This window comes from Manis javanica, chromosome 6 (assembly GCF_040802235.1).
Source record: "Manis javanica isolate MJ-LG chromosome 6, MJ_LKY, whole genome shotgun sequence".
In the NCBI taxonomy this organism is placed as follows: Eukaryota; Metazoa; Chordata; class Mammalia; order Pholidota; family Manidae; genus Manis; species Manis javanica.
Genome location: NC_133161.1, coordinates 181848 through 199092, shown reverse-complemented (window position 1 = coordinate 199092; position 17245 = coordinate 181848). Strand labels below are relative to the sequence as shown.

At 47.4% G+C, this 17245-nt stretch overlaps 1 protein-coding gene across 3 annotated transcripts in view; it reads right to left on the bottom strand.

Annotated features, from left to right (window-relative positions):
• Positions 1-2056: 2056 nt before the first annotated feature.
• ESYT2 (extended synaptotagmin 2) overlaps positions 2057-17245 on the bottom strand; it is an 85881-nt gene continuing 70692 nt past the window's right edge. For all 3 annotated transcript variants that reach the window (XM_036999195.2, XM_073238115.1, XM_073238116.1), the window contains 7 exons: positions 12737-12886; positions 10634-11019; positions 9344-9442; positions 7918-8049; positions 6452-6557; positions 4912-4961; positions 2057-4824 (listed from right to left, as the gene is read on the bottom strand). In XM_036999195.2, the coding sequence (XP_036855090.2) occupies positions 4779-4824; positions 4912-4961; positions 6452-6557; positions 7918-8049; positions 9344-9442; positions 10634-11019; positions 12737-12886 (969 nt within the window). In that variant the 3' untranslated portion in view covers positions 2057-4778. The remainder of the gene's footprint in view (positions 4825-4911; positions 4962-6451; positions 6558-7917; positions 8050-9343; positions 9443-10633; positions 11020-12736; positions 12887-17245) is intronic.

Genomic DNA, 17245 nt, shown 5'->3' with positions numbered 1-17245 from the left:
TTCTCGACTGACAGTCTTTCAGTACCTTGAATCCCACCCCCCACTCCGGCCTCTATGGTTTTGGATGAGAAACTGGTGCGAATCTTATTGTGAGTCCTTGTGTGGGACCACCTCTCCTCCTGCTTTGAGACTATTCAACTTTGATTGGCTTGGCTGATAGGTGTCTAAATGTGGAGTTCTGTGCCACGTGGAGTCCACTGAGCTCCTCGAATGGGCTGCGTCTCCACCGGAGTCTGGGTGTGTCTGCCCATCACTTCGTCATTCCTTCTGGCCTGCTCTCCCTCCTCCCGTCTAGGCTCCACGTAGCGGTGATGCGCATTTTCCTTCAGTCTTTACTTTTGTTCCTCGGAAGGGCTAGCCTCGCCTCAGGTCTGCTGGCTCCCCCGTCGGCTCCCATCTGTGGTTGGGCTCCTGGGGTAAATTCTGCACCTCATCTAATAAACTCTAAACTCCAGAACTTCTATCTCTTTACTGATAGTGTCTGTTTTGCTGAGATATTATTCTCACACTTTCCTTGAATTCTTTAGAAAGTTTCCCTTATTTCTCTGAATATACTTGTAACAGCTGATGAAGGTCTTCCTCTTCTCTGTCCAACATCTGGGCTTCCTCAAGGACGTTTCTGCTGCCTTTTTCCCCAGTACATACCATTTCTTTGCATCTCCTGGATTTTTGTTTAAAACTGGACATTTAGAATAACAGTGTGCAATTTCTCCCCCTCCACTTTGTCATTTTTTTAAAGTAACTTTCTTGGATTAAGTCTCTTGTCATTTTTTAAGTGACTTTCTTGGATTAAGTCTCTGAAAGCTGTATCCTTTGTTATGTGCTGCCTCTGAGGTCTCTGCTCAGTTAGCTGAGTTGGTCAGCTAACCACTGAACAGAGATTTAAGTACTTTGACCTAGACTCCCTGTCACTGCCAAAGCGCTGTGCATGTGTTAGGGTCTGTTCTCAGCATTCGGCCATACAGCTGACAACTGCCTCAACTTTCACCCCCACTGCTGGGCCCGGTCAGCAGGAAGGCAGGCTGAAGGCGCTGGGACGGGGAGGTGGGGAGTCTGAGGAACTCAAGAAGCACCAAGCATGTGAGGCATAGGAAGAGGAGGAAATACGGCGTGGAGGGCCTCAGGGCCTCGGATACGACCTCGGTCTTTATTCTAAGAGCAACGAAGGCAGTAGTGGTGAGCTACGGATGCGGTCTGGCTGTTGTGCGGTGGGAGAAAGGCAGCGGCTTGAATGCTGGAGACAGCAGGTGAAGCACATATATTCTGAGGTAGAACTGAAGGACTTGGCATCTGTGTGTGGGAGGGGAGAGAGGCAGAGGGAGGCATCAGCTCAAGACCCAGACAGATAGACAAGAGGGGACATTGTGAGACCTCCAAGAACAGAGGGAAAATGAGGAAGCAGCTGGTAGACTCATCGTGAGCGCAGCAGCAAGGTCTGTACTGGAGATAGAAATTGGAAACCAAAAACCATGGGATATCAATTCTATTAAGCACAATGCAGAGAAAAACTAAAAAAGGGACTGGACCCAAAGCCTGAGTGACCCAATATCCAGAGTCTGGTTGGAGGAGAAGATAGTCACCCAGCTCGACAGCCAGCCAGCCGCACATCAGGGAATTCCAGGGCGAAGGTGCCCGATGGGCCAAGGAAGAAGTCGGCTGTGTGCAGGGCCGAGGGGCTGAGAGCAGCGCTGGCTCAGGCGGGCCCTGTCCTGTGCCCGCATCTGGACAGGGGGCGCCTCTGGCATCTCCGCTCCTCTCTGAAACCAGCCTCTGTTTCACTTCTGCTCCGAGCTCTGGTCACAAAGCACATTCAAGACTTTCTTCCCCTCAAGACTGTCTTTCAGGAAAGCTGTTTTCAAAACCCAGAGACCAAGCAGCCAGGCAAGTCAAATTAAGGTGGGAATGTGAGGATGGTACCTATCTATGATCTGATGCAGTTCTTTCAAAAATGAAAGCACTCACACACTGTAAACAAATAGTATGCTGTATCTGCCAGTGCATTATTCCGTCCCACACTGAAAACTTCACTCCAAAAGACAAAAAAACAAGTCACAGGTGAGCTAACATAAAAGTTTTATTGAATAAATACACGCACTGCCGTGGAAAATTTGAGCAAAAAGGCATTCTATAATAAAAACCCGCTGATGTTGCCATTTGCAGTGGGTGATCCAGCTTGAACTGGAGTTAAAGTAGCAACCACACAAATGTACATACACCCCAATCTGCGTTTGGCTTAGGTTCTTGAAAAGAAGGGCTGACCTCTTGATGAAGAGTATCTGTACGGGAATTCTGTATCTGTACCACAATTGATGAATACAGCTACAAGGCTTCTGTTTGAATCTGAAACTTGAAAACACCTTCACACGCCCACACTTTCAGGCACCGGAGAAGCGAGCCACACATGCACCTAACTGAACTCAAGTTCATTCAATTTCCAATTTCCCTCTGTCGCTTTGGCTCAGTGCGGACAAGTCACAGTTCCCTTTTCCTAGATGGACTGATTGCAGAGAACTAGGAACGAACGTCCCTGGAACTGGAGAGCATTCCTTTTCGGCCGCTGCTGGAGGGCGGCCGGCCCTGGCAGCAGTTCCCAGCCTCTCCTGCAGACACGAGGACTTTCGCCGAGCTCATCGGGCCAGAGACAGACTCCCTCGTGGGGCTCTCCTGTCCTAGCACCCTGCCTTTCCTTTCAGAAAACAGCGCCTCGGCGCCTGCAGGAGCTCTGCTCCATCTGCAGCCCCAGCTGCCCCTGTGCCGGTCAGAGGGCAGCATAAGGCTGGCCGGTCTGTGCCTCTCTCTGTACTTATTCTGCCCAATCGCATTCCCACAGGCAAAAACAAACAGGTGAAGCACATGGCTGGAAAACTGAAATGTTTAGGATGTTGGTATAAATTACAAGTTCGCTGAATTTCAATTAGTGTTGATTATGTATAGATTATGCCAAAAGCCCTTCAACTGACTTAATTAAAAAAAAATCTTTAAATGAATCCAATGGCATGAGTGGTCAACTAGATTTAATAAGCAATTACCTGTCTTTCTCATGCTACTAAAATACCAGTTAAATATTTTGTGTGCATGTATGATCACGTGTATCAGTATATTCATAAACTTCTCAGTACATCATCAGAAATGGTTTTTATGAGGCTTTCAAGTGAGGCTTCATTAAGTAGGAAATAGCGAGATTATATTAGTCCTCACGATTACATGAAATGTGTTGTAAAGCCATAGACTCCATTATAAATAAACCCATGGTTCCGAGTGTAAATTAATATGAAATTAAAATCCACTGGAAGGTAGGAGTGTCAGGAATGAGGGTTGGCACCCACCACAACAGGCACTTTGGTTTGTCTGGCCACGTGAGCAGTCCACGAGTCCACAGCATGACTTATGGTAGGATCTCCAGTTTCAACATAAAGCTGAATTTCCCCAAAGTATACATAATTTTAGAATATTCATATGGCCAAGGAAGTCATTTTCATCATATAGCTTTAAATATTTAAAACTCTCCCTGCACATGTCATACATGGCTTATAGGCACGCACACATCACTCACAGCCTCGCCTCCCACATGAGGTGCGGGACTCTTAATACACAAAGATGCTTTTAATAATCCAAAGAGAGAAAAATGTTCCAAAATAAACACTGTAGAACAATATCCCCATACCGAGGTCAGTCTTGGCAGAGAACGAGGAAACCAGGAAGCGGTTACTTAGTGAACAGCCTGGCTGGTCCCGACCGGGCCCAGGCACAGAGGCAGCAGGAAGCCGAGGCCTGGCCTGGGTACCTGTCCACCACGCCATCGCACTGCAAATGCGGTCATCCGACCTCTCTGCAGCCTTTACGGTGACACTGTGAGCCGTCTTCCTTCCCAGGCCGGGAAACACTGAGTGTTAGCAAAGCCCATGACTGACCGGCTCGCCATGACCTGGCTGCTAACAGGGAAAACCTGTGTTACATTTCAGGAACAGTATGATCGAGCATCTGTGCACTATTTCATGAGTAAGTTATAACAAGCAATTAAAAATAAATTTAAGACATTCCATTGTATGTGAGAAATTCGGATCAGTACACTACGATTTACGGGCCATGACCATTCTCCCCTAATATTTTACATTACTCGGTTATACGTTTTTTTCGATCAGCACTTCAAATGACTTCCGAATAATACATCTTTATATTTATGAAAGTCTCATTATTTTGAATACTTTCTTTCATCATTTGTAATGGCAGAAATATACTAATATTCAATAATCTTTCAGCTTTTCAAAAAGAAACACCACAAAATAGGTCACTGAGAACTTTTTCTGCAAAGACAAAAATGATTATTTGTCATAAGAACTTAGTAAGTTTTAGAAGAAAAAATACATATGTCCTTGATCCATTTTCTTCTGAATCAAACCAGCATATACAGATTATAAAAAATAGTGTCTATTTACATGCTATAGTGTACCTCAGAGATATATAAGACAAGGTAAAAGGAAAGCATATACACATCTGCCTCCTCATAGATATAGCTGACAAACAACTTTCTGGGACACAGTATGACATCCCAGTGTGCACTGGAATAACTGAAATACTAGAGGAAATTAAACATATAAAATTTAATGATAACATTGGCCAAATATGCCTACGATGCCAACATGTCATATAAAACTGGTAAGGTTTGTATAACTAAATACACCGGGTTATGAAACAGCACTGGAGCATCTGTGGGAGGGTGCACCCTGGGCACACGGCGGGGCAGGTCCTCCGGCAGGGCTGCTCATGGCCGGCACGGCCTATGTCACTGCGTGTGGCCGCGTCCCGTCTTCCGTGAGATCATACCTGGAGAGCACAGAGATGACGCAGACGTGCAGTCAGCAGTGAGGCGCTAGTATGTGGTGGGCTCTGTCTATGGAGGGGGGCACTCACCACTGGGTCCAGCCTCTGGCGAGCTCTTCAGATGCCAGACCGACCAACACCTGTGGGTGAAAACACTCGTGAACGCTCAGGTGCCGTCTTTCAGCCCTCACTCCACCTCCCATCTCAATCTCCTGTCCCCACCTGGAGGGCCAAACTCTCCTTTACTTGGAGTCTTCATTTTCAATCTTTTCTATCCTCTGACTCCTAAGAATTATGAGGTTGATGTTTTCTACCTTTATCTTGCATCTACCTACCACTTCAGCATTTTATTAAAAATAAAAATAATAATAATAATAATAATAATAATAATAATAAGGGAGAAATGTGGGATTCACATATAAATCAAGTATAAAAATCAAACGAATAATCATACTTGACCTGATTGTTTATAGTTCATGATGCATGATCAAAACCGAAAGTTTCTGTGATATGACTGCCCTTGCACTGTTCACCATCTAAGAACTTATTCACTATGTAAGAACTTGTTCACCATGTAAAAACTTGTTCGTTATGCTTCAGAAGATTGGAGACTGTTGAGAATTAGGCCTGGGGTTGATTAATGATTGTGCATTGAGTTCCCTATACAGAATTTTATTGTTGTTAACAACCATATGATCAATAAATATGAGAGATGCCCTCTCAAAAAAAAAAGAAGTTTAGAAGTATATTTTTTCTATTTATCTCCTTATTTTGGAGGCCCTAACAGATTGACAATAATTTAATGTGTTAAAACTAGATTTATAAAGTAAAATAAATTAATATGAAAAAAATACTTCTTGCTATAAGTGGGTGCCATGATAAAACATATAGGTATGTGGATCTGTGTGGGTGGGTGTGCATGCTTAAAGTTATGAAATAAGACAAAAAATTTATATTAAAAACAACAACAACAAAAAAGAATTATGAGGTTGTACACATCCAGAGGTTTTTCCTGTATCCAACTGTCCTAAAATTCAGTTAACCCTGAAGGCTCAGTGGAGGTGATTTACGGGGGTGTGGCTCGAGTGCAGCTGACAGCAGCAGGGCTGGTGTGGCTCATCTGTAAATGGTGAACAATTCAAAGCCCTCTTCCCTAACTTAACCTCTATGTATTAAAGAATACATAACCACATGCAAGAGTCAAGTGTGAATGTGGGTAAAGACTAGAGGAAACACAGAGAAATGAAACCAATGATTTATTAGCAAAAGAACAGTGGGTTAGACGATGGAACTATAAGCAAGTATCTTCTCTTGTGTTTTCTTTCAATGTGATACTTGAAGAAAATGTTAAATTTGAAAACTAACACTTTCTTCAACTGTAAGTTCAGTGTTAGTATGACTAATATGCCAATAATGTGAATATGCAAGAACAATGAAAGTAAAGTATCTTCAAATGTACTGATGTCTTATTTGATAGGCAGGTCTTTCAAGATACTCTGTTTTATAAATAAGCAATAATCACAGAGTAGTTCACCCCTTTGCACTTAAATAGGTATCGTCCATAAAGATGTACTTGGGTTAAGTGTTTAATTTTCAAAGTGTAGGAGCTGATGAAGGTTTTCAAATTTACTTTGCCAAGAAGCCCTTTGTCTTTGGACAGGAAGCCGCCGCTGTTCTTCACTGCGACGTCCAGTGTCCTCCTCTGCACTTCTGGGAAGGAGACGCTGAAATCGAAGCTGAAAACCAACAAGGGGACCTTCCTTAAATTTCTCCATTATTTTGATGTATTTCATTACAAGTAAAAAAATGACATTTCTGCCTACAAGACCATTGCAAATGTTTGTTTTTCATTATAAAATTAAGTTCTGCTAGATGTCTGGATCTGGCATTTCATGAAGAATCAAAAACAAAGTTTTTTCATTATTTTCAAAATGTAAGAGAAGACCTGGCACCCTGAGTATGTGAAGGGCACCACTGCCCAAAGCCCCCTCTCAGATTGGGAGGTGTCCCCTCTCGTCACAGTGAGTAGTAACACACGGACAGCAGGGGTGACGTAGGTCACAGGCTCCTTCCCTTGGCCAGGCCTAAGACTACAGGAGTCACTTCACAACCAGAGTGGGGGGACTAAGGGCCACGTGAGCAGCTGCTGGGAGGGGGACAGGTGGCAACACACTTCCAGTGGCCGAGGCCAGAGGCCGCAGACCCAGCGCTGAGGACCAGGGCGCCCGAGCCGGCCGACCCTGAGGCCTCGCGCGGCTGGGATGCGGCCAGCCTCCCGCGGAGCTCCAGCAGCTGGAGACCCAGATCTGCACGCGGGGTCTCCACACCCTTAACGCGCAGCTGAGGGAGAGCGCCGGCCACACGGAGCAGGCCCGCACCAGGACTCAGCACATGCCCGTTAGGTTCTGACCTTGGTTTAAACAGTTACAAGTGTGAAAATGTGACAAATGACCAGCATCTTCAAAGATAAGGTGTAAAGCGAACTAACAGACATCAACAGCACTGACTTGGTTGTTTCCATAAATACTGTGCTTTCAGCTGGAGCACCATCACGGGCAATACCACGTTGCACAGACGGAGAATCTTCGCGTGGGGCAGCCGAGGCTGACAGCCTCTGTTACCAGACCGCCAGTGAGACCTCGGATGCTTCAAGCAGCAAAGCCAGTCTTTTCACTGCTTTTCTCAGTTGTTTTGGAATTTGTTTTTCACAAGAATGTCCATCCTAGGATGTTGTTTTTTCAACTGTTATTTAAAAATACTTTAAAATTCTTGGTTTTGATTTCTGTCTCAGTGAAAAGCAATGGATCTGTGCCCATAGGGAAGGTTCTGGCCTTTGGCCATCCACTTTGCTTAATAGCGACCCTCCATGTCCATAGTTTACACCTGGGACTTACATTTACAGGTCTACAGAAAGTTTCAAATAGTTAGTTACGTTAACAAGTTCATAACTGCTGATTCTTTCACTTACACTTGTCAACAGTGTGTTGTGTGTTTAAACATTTGAGTCATTTCAAAGGCATTGCCAGTGTTAATTCGGCGTCTGTTAATTCCTGGTGTGTTAATTCGGCGTCTACCCCAGCTGAGTACACACCTTACCTCTGATCAAACACAGGGTTCAATGTTTTCTTTGACACGTGTGTTTTTCTCCTTCCTGACCTCCTCTTGTCTGGTAACAAATACATGCGGACGTAGGGGTCAGAGCCATCTTCCGAGAAGGCAATGAGATTCCTTGTAACACAAACCGGAGAACACTAGACATTAGAACCCAGGAAGACAGCTGCGTCACACTCGGGTCCCGGCTCTGCTTTGTTTTCATCTGCACGCTGAGCACAAGGAGTGACCCCTGCCTCTGCCTGCTGCCCCTGCTCCTTCAGCATCTTTGCTGCAGGGGCGTCTGCCTCCATGTCTTGTGCCCAGAGTTTGGGGGATATTCCGACACCTTGCTCTGCTTCCAACACAGAAACTACCGCTTCCCACAGAACTCGTATTGTCTTCTCCTGATGAGGCAATGAGGTCAGCCTTACGGCCAAATAAAGCCACCTCCCGGGCCCCAGGGCAGCCGTGCAGCATGCTGCTTACAGGACTGCTGAGTGGCACTCGGCCTTTCTCTGTGCCTGCTTGGTGCTGACCCCAGTCTCTGTCCTTCGACCCCTGAACCCTTCACAGATGAGGACCCAGGCTGCTGGTCTGGGGCAAAAACAGTCCAGTGTTGAATTACACGCACCCACTTCAGGCCATTCACCTGGTCACCACTTGGGTCAGGTTGGGGTATAGAACCAGTACCCTCTGGGTGAGCCACGTCCTGCACCACCCACAGCCCTCAAACAGCAAGCTCACAGAAGGTGCACAACAAATAGGACTGAACTGAACTCCACATTTACATAACCGGTTATCTAAGTGTCACTAATTTTATTTTCCTATGTTTCCAACAGCTTTTTCTAAGATCTAAATATTCGTATTATTTATTTATATCGATTCTGCTACCACCTGAGACAAGTTACACAAAAGGAAAAAACCCGGTCACCTCTACCCATCACCAGCCATCACACAAACTGAAGCATAACAAAAACAAAACCCCTGTGCAAGTTAGGACAGACCGGTCCCGACTGTGGGGAGAAGGGACAGGTGTGCCAGAGGGGCCAATGTCCCCTGGCATCCTCTTTGTGGAAAGACTATGGAAATGCCCGTCATGATCCCATAAACTATTCTGGAGCTGTAAATTGACATAAACCTACTCCTGGAAATTTAATCCCCAGAAGATGCCTCAATAAAAGAAAACTGTGTTCACTACTGTTATGAGTAACACAGACATTCTAACCACCATGCAGGGAATGCCGTGTAGACCACAGCACAGCACTACAAATAGGACATGCTTAGGAGACATCAGAACAAAAGCAAGTAAAACACTGAATACAGGGTCACAGGACAATCTGCTTTGTTCTTCAAAGTCGAAACAAGCCCATGTGCTGGTGACGCCAGATCATGTCACGCCCACCCCTGCCCGCACCCCGTGCCCTCTCACCTGCAGGAGTGCACGACCACCACCAGCTTGTTCCTCTGCGAGCTGTGCCGCACGGTCAACTGGATCTGCCCCAGCGGAGACTGCCCCAGCGTCGTCCCACTGGGGAAGCAAGCACAAGGTCACCACCTCCTCCACCCGAGCGGGCTGAGGTGCACCCACACAGTAAGACTGTGCTCTCTCGATTAGACAGGAAGGGCTCAGAGCACCTGTGGGCTGGGTCAAACCTGGGCACCAGCTGAGTTCATAGTTCAGTTGGGGATTAAACATAATGTGATTATTCAAAGCTGGTAGCCTTTGCTGTTAGGGCCCAAAGTAAAAGTGAGGTCTCCTGATTATAAACATCTTTTCCATAGTTTTTATGAACTGACCCACAGCTGCCCTCTGTCACAGCCCCACGCGAGTGCCTCTGTTTCTCACTGACAGGCCATCTGCCGAGATCTACACTCCCCACTTGGATTCTCTCACGGCTGAAGTGCAGACCCGCAGGACGGCCCACAACCACTCCAGCCTGTGCTCCCCAGGGTCACCTCGGCCACTTTCCAAGCTGAGCTCCTGAGGAAAAGCAGTTTCTTTGAAATTCTATTTCCTTCTATAGCAAGAGTGGAAGGAACTGGTTCCTTTTCTCCAGAACAGTGGACACGAGAGAGTACCGAGGGGAAGAGTGTGCTAAGTCTGGGTCACAGAGGCCCCACAGACCAGCGCTCTGTGGCTGCCAGGAACACACACGCCCCACCCACCCTGGCTGCACATCGCACTCAACACACCTCTTAGAACAACAAATAGTAACAAGTGCCTCAAAGGGCAATCGTGTTCCTTCCTTCCGCTGAGAGGAAAAGGCTAGTCTGAGGCTGACAACTGCCGAGTGCTTTTCTTCCTTATCAGAGAACGTCTATGAGCTGTGGGGTTTAAGCAAGAATGAGCGCAAACATCCAAGACAGGCAGACGCGCCCAGGCAGCTGAAACAGGTGTTGATCAAAACAGACAAGCAGGGCCTATTCTTATACAGCAAACAGGTGCCTCCCTGGGATTATGATTCAGCAAGTTGACTCCAGGCTCTGCCTTCCTGGTCTAAGGACAGGCACCAGGGCTCCTCCCAGTCATGGAACCTACTGCCCCTTCACTTTCTCATCCTTAAATGAGCCAAATATGAGGACCAAAAAAATGGCAGGTTTATCCAAGTCAAAAGGTCAGACTCCAGTTATTATAGCTGACACGAGAGGTGCTCCCTGTATGGTATGCACCACCCCCATCCCCCACCAGGCACAACAAGGGCAAAGGGCGTCTAGTTACTTTTCTAGCAGCCGCAGCCGCTGCCGAAGCTCCTGGGTGGCGATGGGCAGTGACACGTCCGAAGCGATGCTCGGGGTGGGCTCCTTGATGAGGATGTGGCTGGGGGAGCAGGCAGCAGTGGCCTGCAGGCTGGAGCAGCTTCTGGCCAGGTCACTTGGCTCTGGGGGGCTGGCCTCCACAGACGGGGTGCTCTCCTCCTCGCCAGGCTTACCATCGCTCCCGCTGCCTGGCACGGGTGGGGAGGGTCCGCCATCTGCAGTGCGGGGCGCCGCGGACATCTGAGCCCTGATGGGCATTTTCCTCCCATCCCTGGAGACAGAGGGTCGCTTCACTCGAGCTGAGTGCTGGTGGTCTGGGGACCTTTCTTGCTTTTCAAGGTGGAGCACCTAGAGTTGGAAATCAACACAAAATTAGAACTGGTGATACTGGTAATGATCTGATATGCGACCTGCTTTAGATATATTCATTTGCAAATATGTCTTTAAAACACAAAACATTAAAAATGATCTAGTCTATCTGTTCAGCTATTCTGTTATTAAGGCAACACCACATTACAGAGGGTTTAGAAGAGGAAAGTTAAAGTAACCAAAACATCGCTTCTGTGAGGTAAATGTCATTTCTGCGCATTTCTCTCCAGCCTCTTCTGTTCACCTGCCTTTCTGCACCATTTTGGGCAATGTCATAGCTGGCAAAGCCTGAGTCCCATGCCCTGTGCAGGTGGCCAGCCTCACTCTGCACGGCAGCCTCTGCCAGCACTCCTCAGGGAGACGAAGGGGGCAAGCGCCCCTCTGCCCAGCGAGGCCGCCCCATTGCCTGCCTGAGCTCCTGGACCCCCCACCCTCTGCCCAGCGAGGCCACCCCCCACCCCGCCTGCCCGAGCTCCTGGACCCCCCATGCTCTGCCCAGCGAGGCCACCCCCCACCCCGCCTGCCCGAGCTCCTGGACCCCCCACCCTCTGCCCAGCAAGGCCACCCTCCACCCCGCCTGCCCGAGCTCCTGGACCCCCCACCCTCTGCCCAGTGAGGCCACCCCCCACCCCGCCTGCCCGAGCTCCTGGACCCCCCACGCTCTGCCCAGCGAGGCCACCCCCCACCCCACCTGCCCAAGCTCCTGGACCCCCCACCCTCTGCCCAGCGAGGCCACCCCCCACCCCGCCTGCCTGAGCTCCTGGACCCCCCACGCTCTGTCCAGTGAGGCCACCCCCCACCCCACCTGCCCGAGTTCCTGGACCCCCACCCTCTGCCCAGCGAGGACACCCTCCCCCCCGCCCGCCCGAGCTCCTGGACCCCCCACCCTCTGCCCAGCGAGGCCACCCCCCACTACCCTGCCTGCCTGAGCTCCTGGACCCCCCACCACACACGCTTTCACTGCCTCCTTCCAATGTGCACAATGTTCCCCTGAGCAGTCTGCTCTCCAGGGCTTGTGATGGCTTGTGATTTTTTCCTGCTTTTACAAAATAAAGTGGCATGAATGTCTTTATGTGCATAGTCTCCCCACATTCCATATTTCTACCAAAAGCCAGATTTCCAGAGAGAGAATCACCAGTCCAAGGGGTTGCAGAGCAGTCCCTTCTGCAGAGGCTGTGCTGGGGCCGGGCGCTGGACTGTACCTTCCACAGAGTTTAATTTTTTTGGAAAGTCAGTTAATTTTAATTTGCATTTTTAAATTAGTCAGTTTTAGCATTTCCCTGCATCCCTTGTAGGTACTTACAAGAATTACCATCTACTTTGGACAAAATTTTTTTTCTGTAATTTCTACCATCTTGTAGAGTTTCATTAAATTCTCCTGAATGGCCTTTGACAATTTAACCTGGGCCAGGGGACTTAAAAGCATGGCTGGCTGGACTCCTGTGCAAGCATAAAGAGTAGTTCTGGGGCTGCGCAAGCCATCTCGAAATACCCGCTCTGTGGGATGTCTTGAGTCTGCTCTCGCCCTCTCCTGAGACCCTACAGAACCAGTGTCCGCGCTCCCCAAACACGAGGCTTCCTGCCGGCCCTGGGCCCCACCCCCCACGCCCTGCACCGCCCACACTGGGAGCACAGCCAGAGAGCATAGCCAGGTGGCCCCTCCCGCTCCTGTAAGTCCTGCTCAAGATGCCCGTACCCGGAGGGCGACCTTCATCTTCAGGGTGCTGCTGGGGCCGGAGTCACTGAGCTGGAACCGCTGATTCAGGGTCATGCCCTCGCTGGCCAGCAGCCGGCTGAGAGGGATCTTCAGGTTCCCAAGGCAACACTGGTGCTGCTCATCTCTGACCTGCAGACACGGCAGAACATGCTTAGCGCTGAGGGTTAGGGCAGAAAACACAGAAAGGCCTGGGTCCAGCGTTTAAGAGGCAGTTCAGCCACCTCCTCCTAAGCAGGTGCCTAAGGGATTCTTCTGAGACACAAAACACCGTAACGATCCTCAGCACACGAGAACAAGGACCCAGAGAACGCCTTGTGTGATGGACCTGAGGGAGTCCTGAGCCGAGGGGCAGCAGCGCACACGCCTGAGGATGACAAATGTCCCTGCCCTGTGGGGACAGCAACCACTCAGATGCACAGTGAGGACTCAAGTTTCGACTAGTGATGGCCTATCTGTGGAGAAAAAATATTTCTACTGAAAATTTACCTGGTTGTTTTGAAAATTTACAACATCTGATTTAGATGCATGGCCATTTGTCTTCTGAATAATGCCCACCAGCATTACCTCTGTTAACAGGCATCACCCCTATTGCACTGTGGTAACACAGAGTCCAACCACACAGGGGAGGAGCCCTGGAGGGTGCATGGGCTGCACAGAAATGGTGAAAGAAGCGAACTACACATGAAACCTCAAGGCCTGCTTGCTAATCTAAGCTGCAATCATGAAAGCATTTAAATTATGTAAGTGACAGTGTTTACAGAACTCAATTTTAAAAATTCAAGATCCAGTAACCAGATATTTTAACAGTGCGATTTATGAAGGAAAAAGTAGCTAGACAGATATATTTTATATTAAACAGAATGTAAAAATATAAAACAAACAGAACAATGAAGCAGGCTGGGCATGTGCAACTGACTGGCACCATCAAGGAGAGTGACAACTGCCTAGCAGGACACCCCTCAGACCTCAGGGTCAAGCAAAATAGAAAACAGAGGCCCTCTGACCTCACAAGGACTGAATGTTGAAACACAGGCCATGCCAAGAGGAAAGTATGGGAACTAGAATTGTTCAGATGCTCAGCACTGGGATGAACGCACTTGGAACAGCACTTCTGTTAAGCTAAAGTGGGGTGAGAGAGGTGGCAGGGAGCCTGCCACTGAGAGCAGAAGGCACACCTCCGAGAAGCTCCCCTAATTCTGCCTAAGGAGGTGACTTATATACATCGTATTTTAAAACATGCAGAGGACTTCTGCTCTGGCTATGACCAGGTAACAGGAAATGAATTTATCATCCTACATTAGCTTAAAAACACCCAGCAGACATGAGATGAGAGGTCTCCGACTGGATAGCAAAGGGAACTGGACACAGGATGCAGGAGCAAGTGGGGGAGCTCCACCACTGGTGTGGCACTGGCTGGGAGAGTTCAGGCTATGGCCAGTACTAGGGCCCCAGACAGAGGCCAGTGGTCCCCCAGTGTGGAGGAGCCCCATAGAGAGCACCGAAGGCCCTGGCGAGTGTCTGCAGCTGCTCAGATGTGTGCAGGAACAGACCGCTCAAGGCCAGGGAAGGTGCTCCAGGAGGAGTAAGGACAAGTCCCAGGGCACTAAGGACAGCAGGCAGTATCCTTTCCAAACAGAGGGCAGAAATTTCTTAACACCCAGAGCATCAGACTAGTGAGGCCACAGGCTGCAGGACTAGCTGTCAGGCCTGCCCAGTGAAGTTTAGCTCAGGCCTCAAAAGGCTCAGAATATATCCAAATAACTCAACTGCTAATAAGAACAAATCTCCAAAATACTTAGGAATACAAAAATCCCAATATTCTGGAATATAAAATTACAATGAAAAATTATCAGGCAACCAAAGAAACAGGACTATGTGACTCCTAATGAGGGTAAAACTCACATACAGAAGCAGATCCAGCAGTTACACAGATGACAGAACTGGTGAGAGGGTGCTAAAAGCTGTCAGACACACGAGCACACATGAGCGTGTGGGGGAAAGACTCGGGAGAATGATCCAGATCCTACTTCTGAGATGAAAGATCACAGTATGGGGTTGGTAGCACATTAGACACGTAAAGAGGGGAAAATGTGAGGAAGCAGAGGCCAGAAGTTTCCCAAACTTAACAACAGCAGACTTCTCATCAGAAACAATGCAAGATGGAAGAAAGTGGAAGAAAAAAAAACCGTTAGCCAAAAAATTTGTATCTTGTGAAAATATGTTTCAAAAATGAAGGTGAAAGAGACTTTTTCAGACATACAAAAGCTGAAAGAATTCATCACCAACAGAACAGACACACAGGAATTGATAAAGACCTACAGGCAAGGGAAAATCACATGACGAGGAACTTGGGATCCATGCCATGGAGGGAAGAACACTGCAAAGGGACAATGTGTGGCAAAATTGGAAAGACTGCTTTGTTTCTTCTAAGCTCTTTAAAAACAACTGCCTGCTTAAAACAAAAATAACAAAATGTGTTGTAGGGTTAAACACACATGCATAAGTAAAACAGGACCACAGCACAAAGTCTGGAAGAGAGGAAATGGCAGAAGTAAGTCACAGAAGGTTCTAGTACTCTCTGAGACCTGGCTTACTACTTAAGGTAAAAATGAGTACCATAAACTCTAGAGCAACCCCTAAAAAAAATAAAAACAAAACAAGGAGGTATAGCGAATAAGGCAAAAAAGGTGATAAAATGAATTATAAAAGTGCTCAATTCACCCAAGAGACATCAGATTAAAAAAAGAGAAAAACGGAATAAAGAATAAATGGGACAAATAACACATTGGCAGATTTGCCACCACCCATCAACAATAACAGCACATGGGAATGAACTAGATGCCAAAATGCAAAGGAAGAGACTGCAGATAAGATGAACAAGGAAGACTTAACTGTATGCTGTCTGTAAGGACCTAGTTTAATTCTAAAGTTACAAATAGTTGAAAGCAATAGGATGGGAAAAATAAGCTGTGCTAACTCCAATCACAAGAAAGGTCATTAATATATTAATTAATATATATATTAATATCAGAGTAGATCACAGAGCTGAGAGTATCTTGACAAGAGGCTTTTACATGATAAAGGGAACGGCTCATTGGTGGGCAAGCAGAACAGCCCTAGGGGTTTATGTGCTTAGTAACAGCGGCCAAAGTACATGAAACAAGAACTGAGGCCTGAGAGGAAGAAACAGACAGATTCAGTCTTAAAGCTAAAGCCTTAGACACCACACTCTCAGTGACTGACGTAACAAGGAGACAGAAAACGGTGAGGACACAGAGACTTGAGCAGCAGGGTCAAGCGATCTTGGCCTTGGCCTCGATGGCATTCGTGGAACGCAATGCCCACCCAGGAGCAGCAGGCTTCCCCGGGCACACGGAGCGCCCACCGAGAGGCCGTCCTCTGGGCGACCAGCCTCCAGGCTTAACATTCAAGTCATACAGAGGATGTAATCTGACCACTGTGGAATTCAGCTAGAATGAACAATAGGAAGAAAAATCCCCAAACACCTGGAAACTAACAGATCTTTAGTAACCCACGAGTCAAAGGAGGAAACTAAAAGGGGAATCATTAAGTATTTTGAGAAGACTGAAAAAGCAGCTACATGGAATCGGCATGTGTGGGATGCAGCCGCGGCAGCTCTCAAGACCCCGTCAGCCAGATGCCCAGCTCGTCAGAGAAGGGCTCACATCCAGCCTCCACCTTCAAAAGCTAGGAAAACAGAAGCAAATGGAACCCAAAGGGAGCAGAAGAAAGGAGATAATGACGATCAGAGGAGAAATCGGTGAGGAAGTAAACAGAGAAGGACAATGACTATCAATGAAACTAGAAGCTGGTTCTTAAGAAAATAAAATTGATAAACCTCTCACCAGTTTTATCTCTCGCCAGACTGGTCAGGAAAAGAAGAGGCCATACTCCCTCAGAAGCAAGAGAGGAGGCCTCTACCTTTCCAGGACACTAAGGAGTACCGAGGACCGTGCGTTTTAAAAAATGCAGTAATGTAGATAAACTGCTTGAAAGACATAAATACCAAAAATCATCAAGAAGAACAGTTAACCTGGATAGATCAGTACCTACTAATGGCACTGAATTTGTATTTAAATACCTTCTTACAAAGAGAACCACAGGAGGCCCAGAAGGCTTTGCTGGTGAATTCTCCAGAGAAGCATGTGAGCAAAACCCACCCAGTTCCACACAGACTCTCCTAGACAATGAAGGGGACACTCCCCACTCATCCCGTGAGGCTTGCACTGCCTGGTATATAAACCAGGAGAAGGGACTACAAGCAAACAGATTACAGATCAAGTACCCTTTATGGCTAAAATGCAAAAATTCTTAACAAAATTTTAGCAAATTAAATTGAACACATAAAAAGGTACAACCTCATGACTAAGTGTGGGTTCTCTCCAAATAAATGTTTGCTTGCTAGGTTTTCTCATGTTAGGTCTTGAAAACCAAATGAAGTTTGCAAGGTTTAACATCTGAGAATAG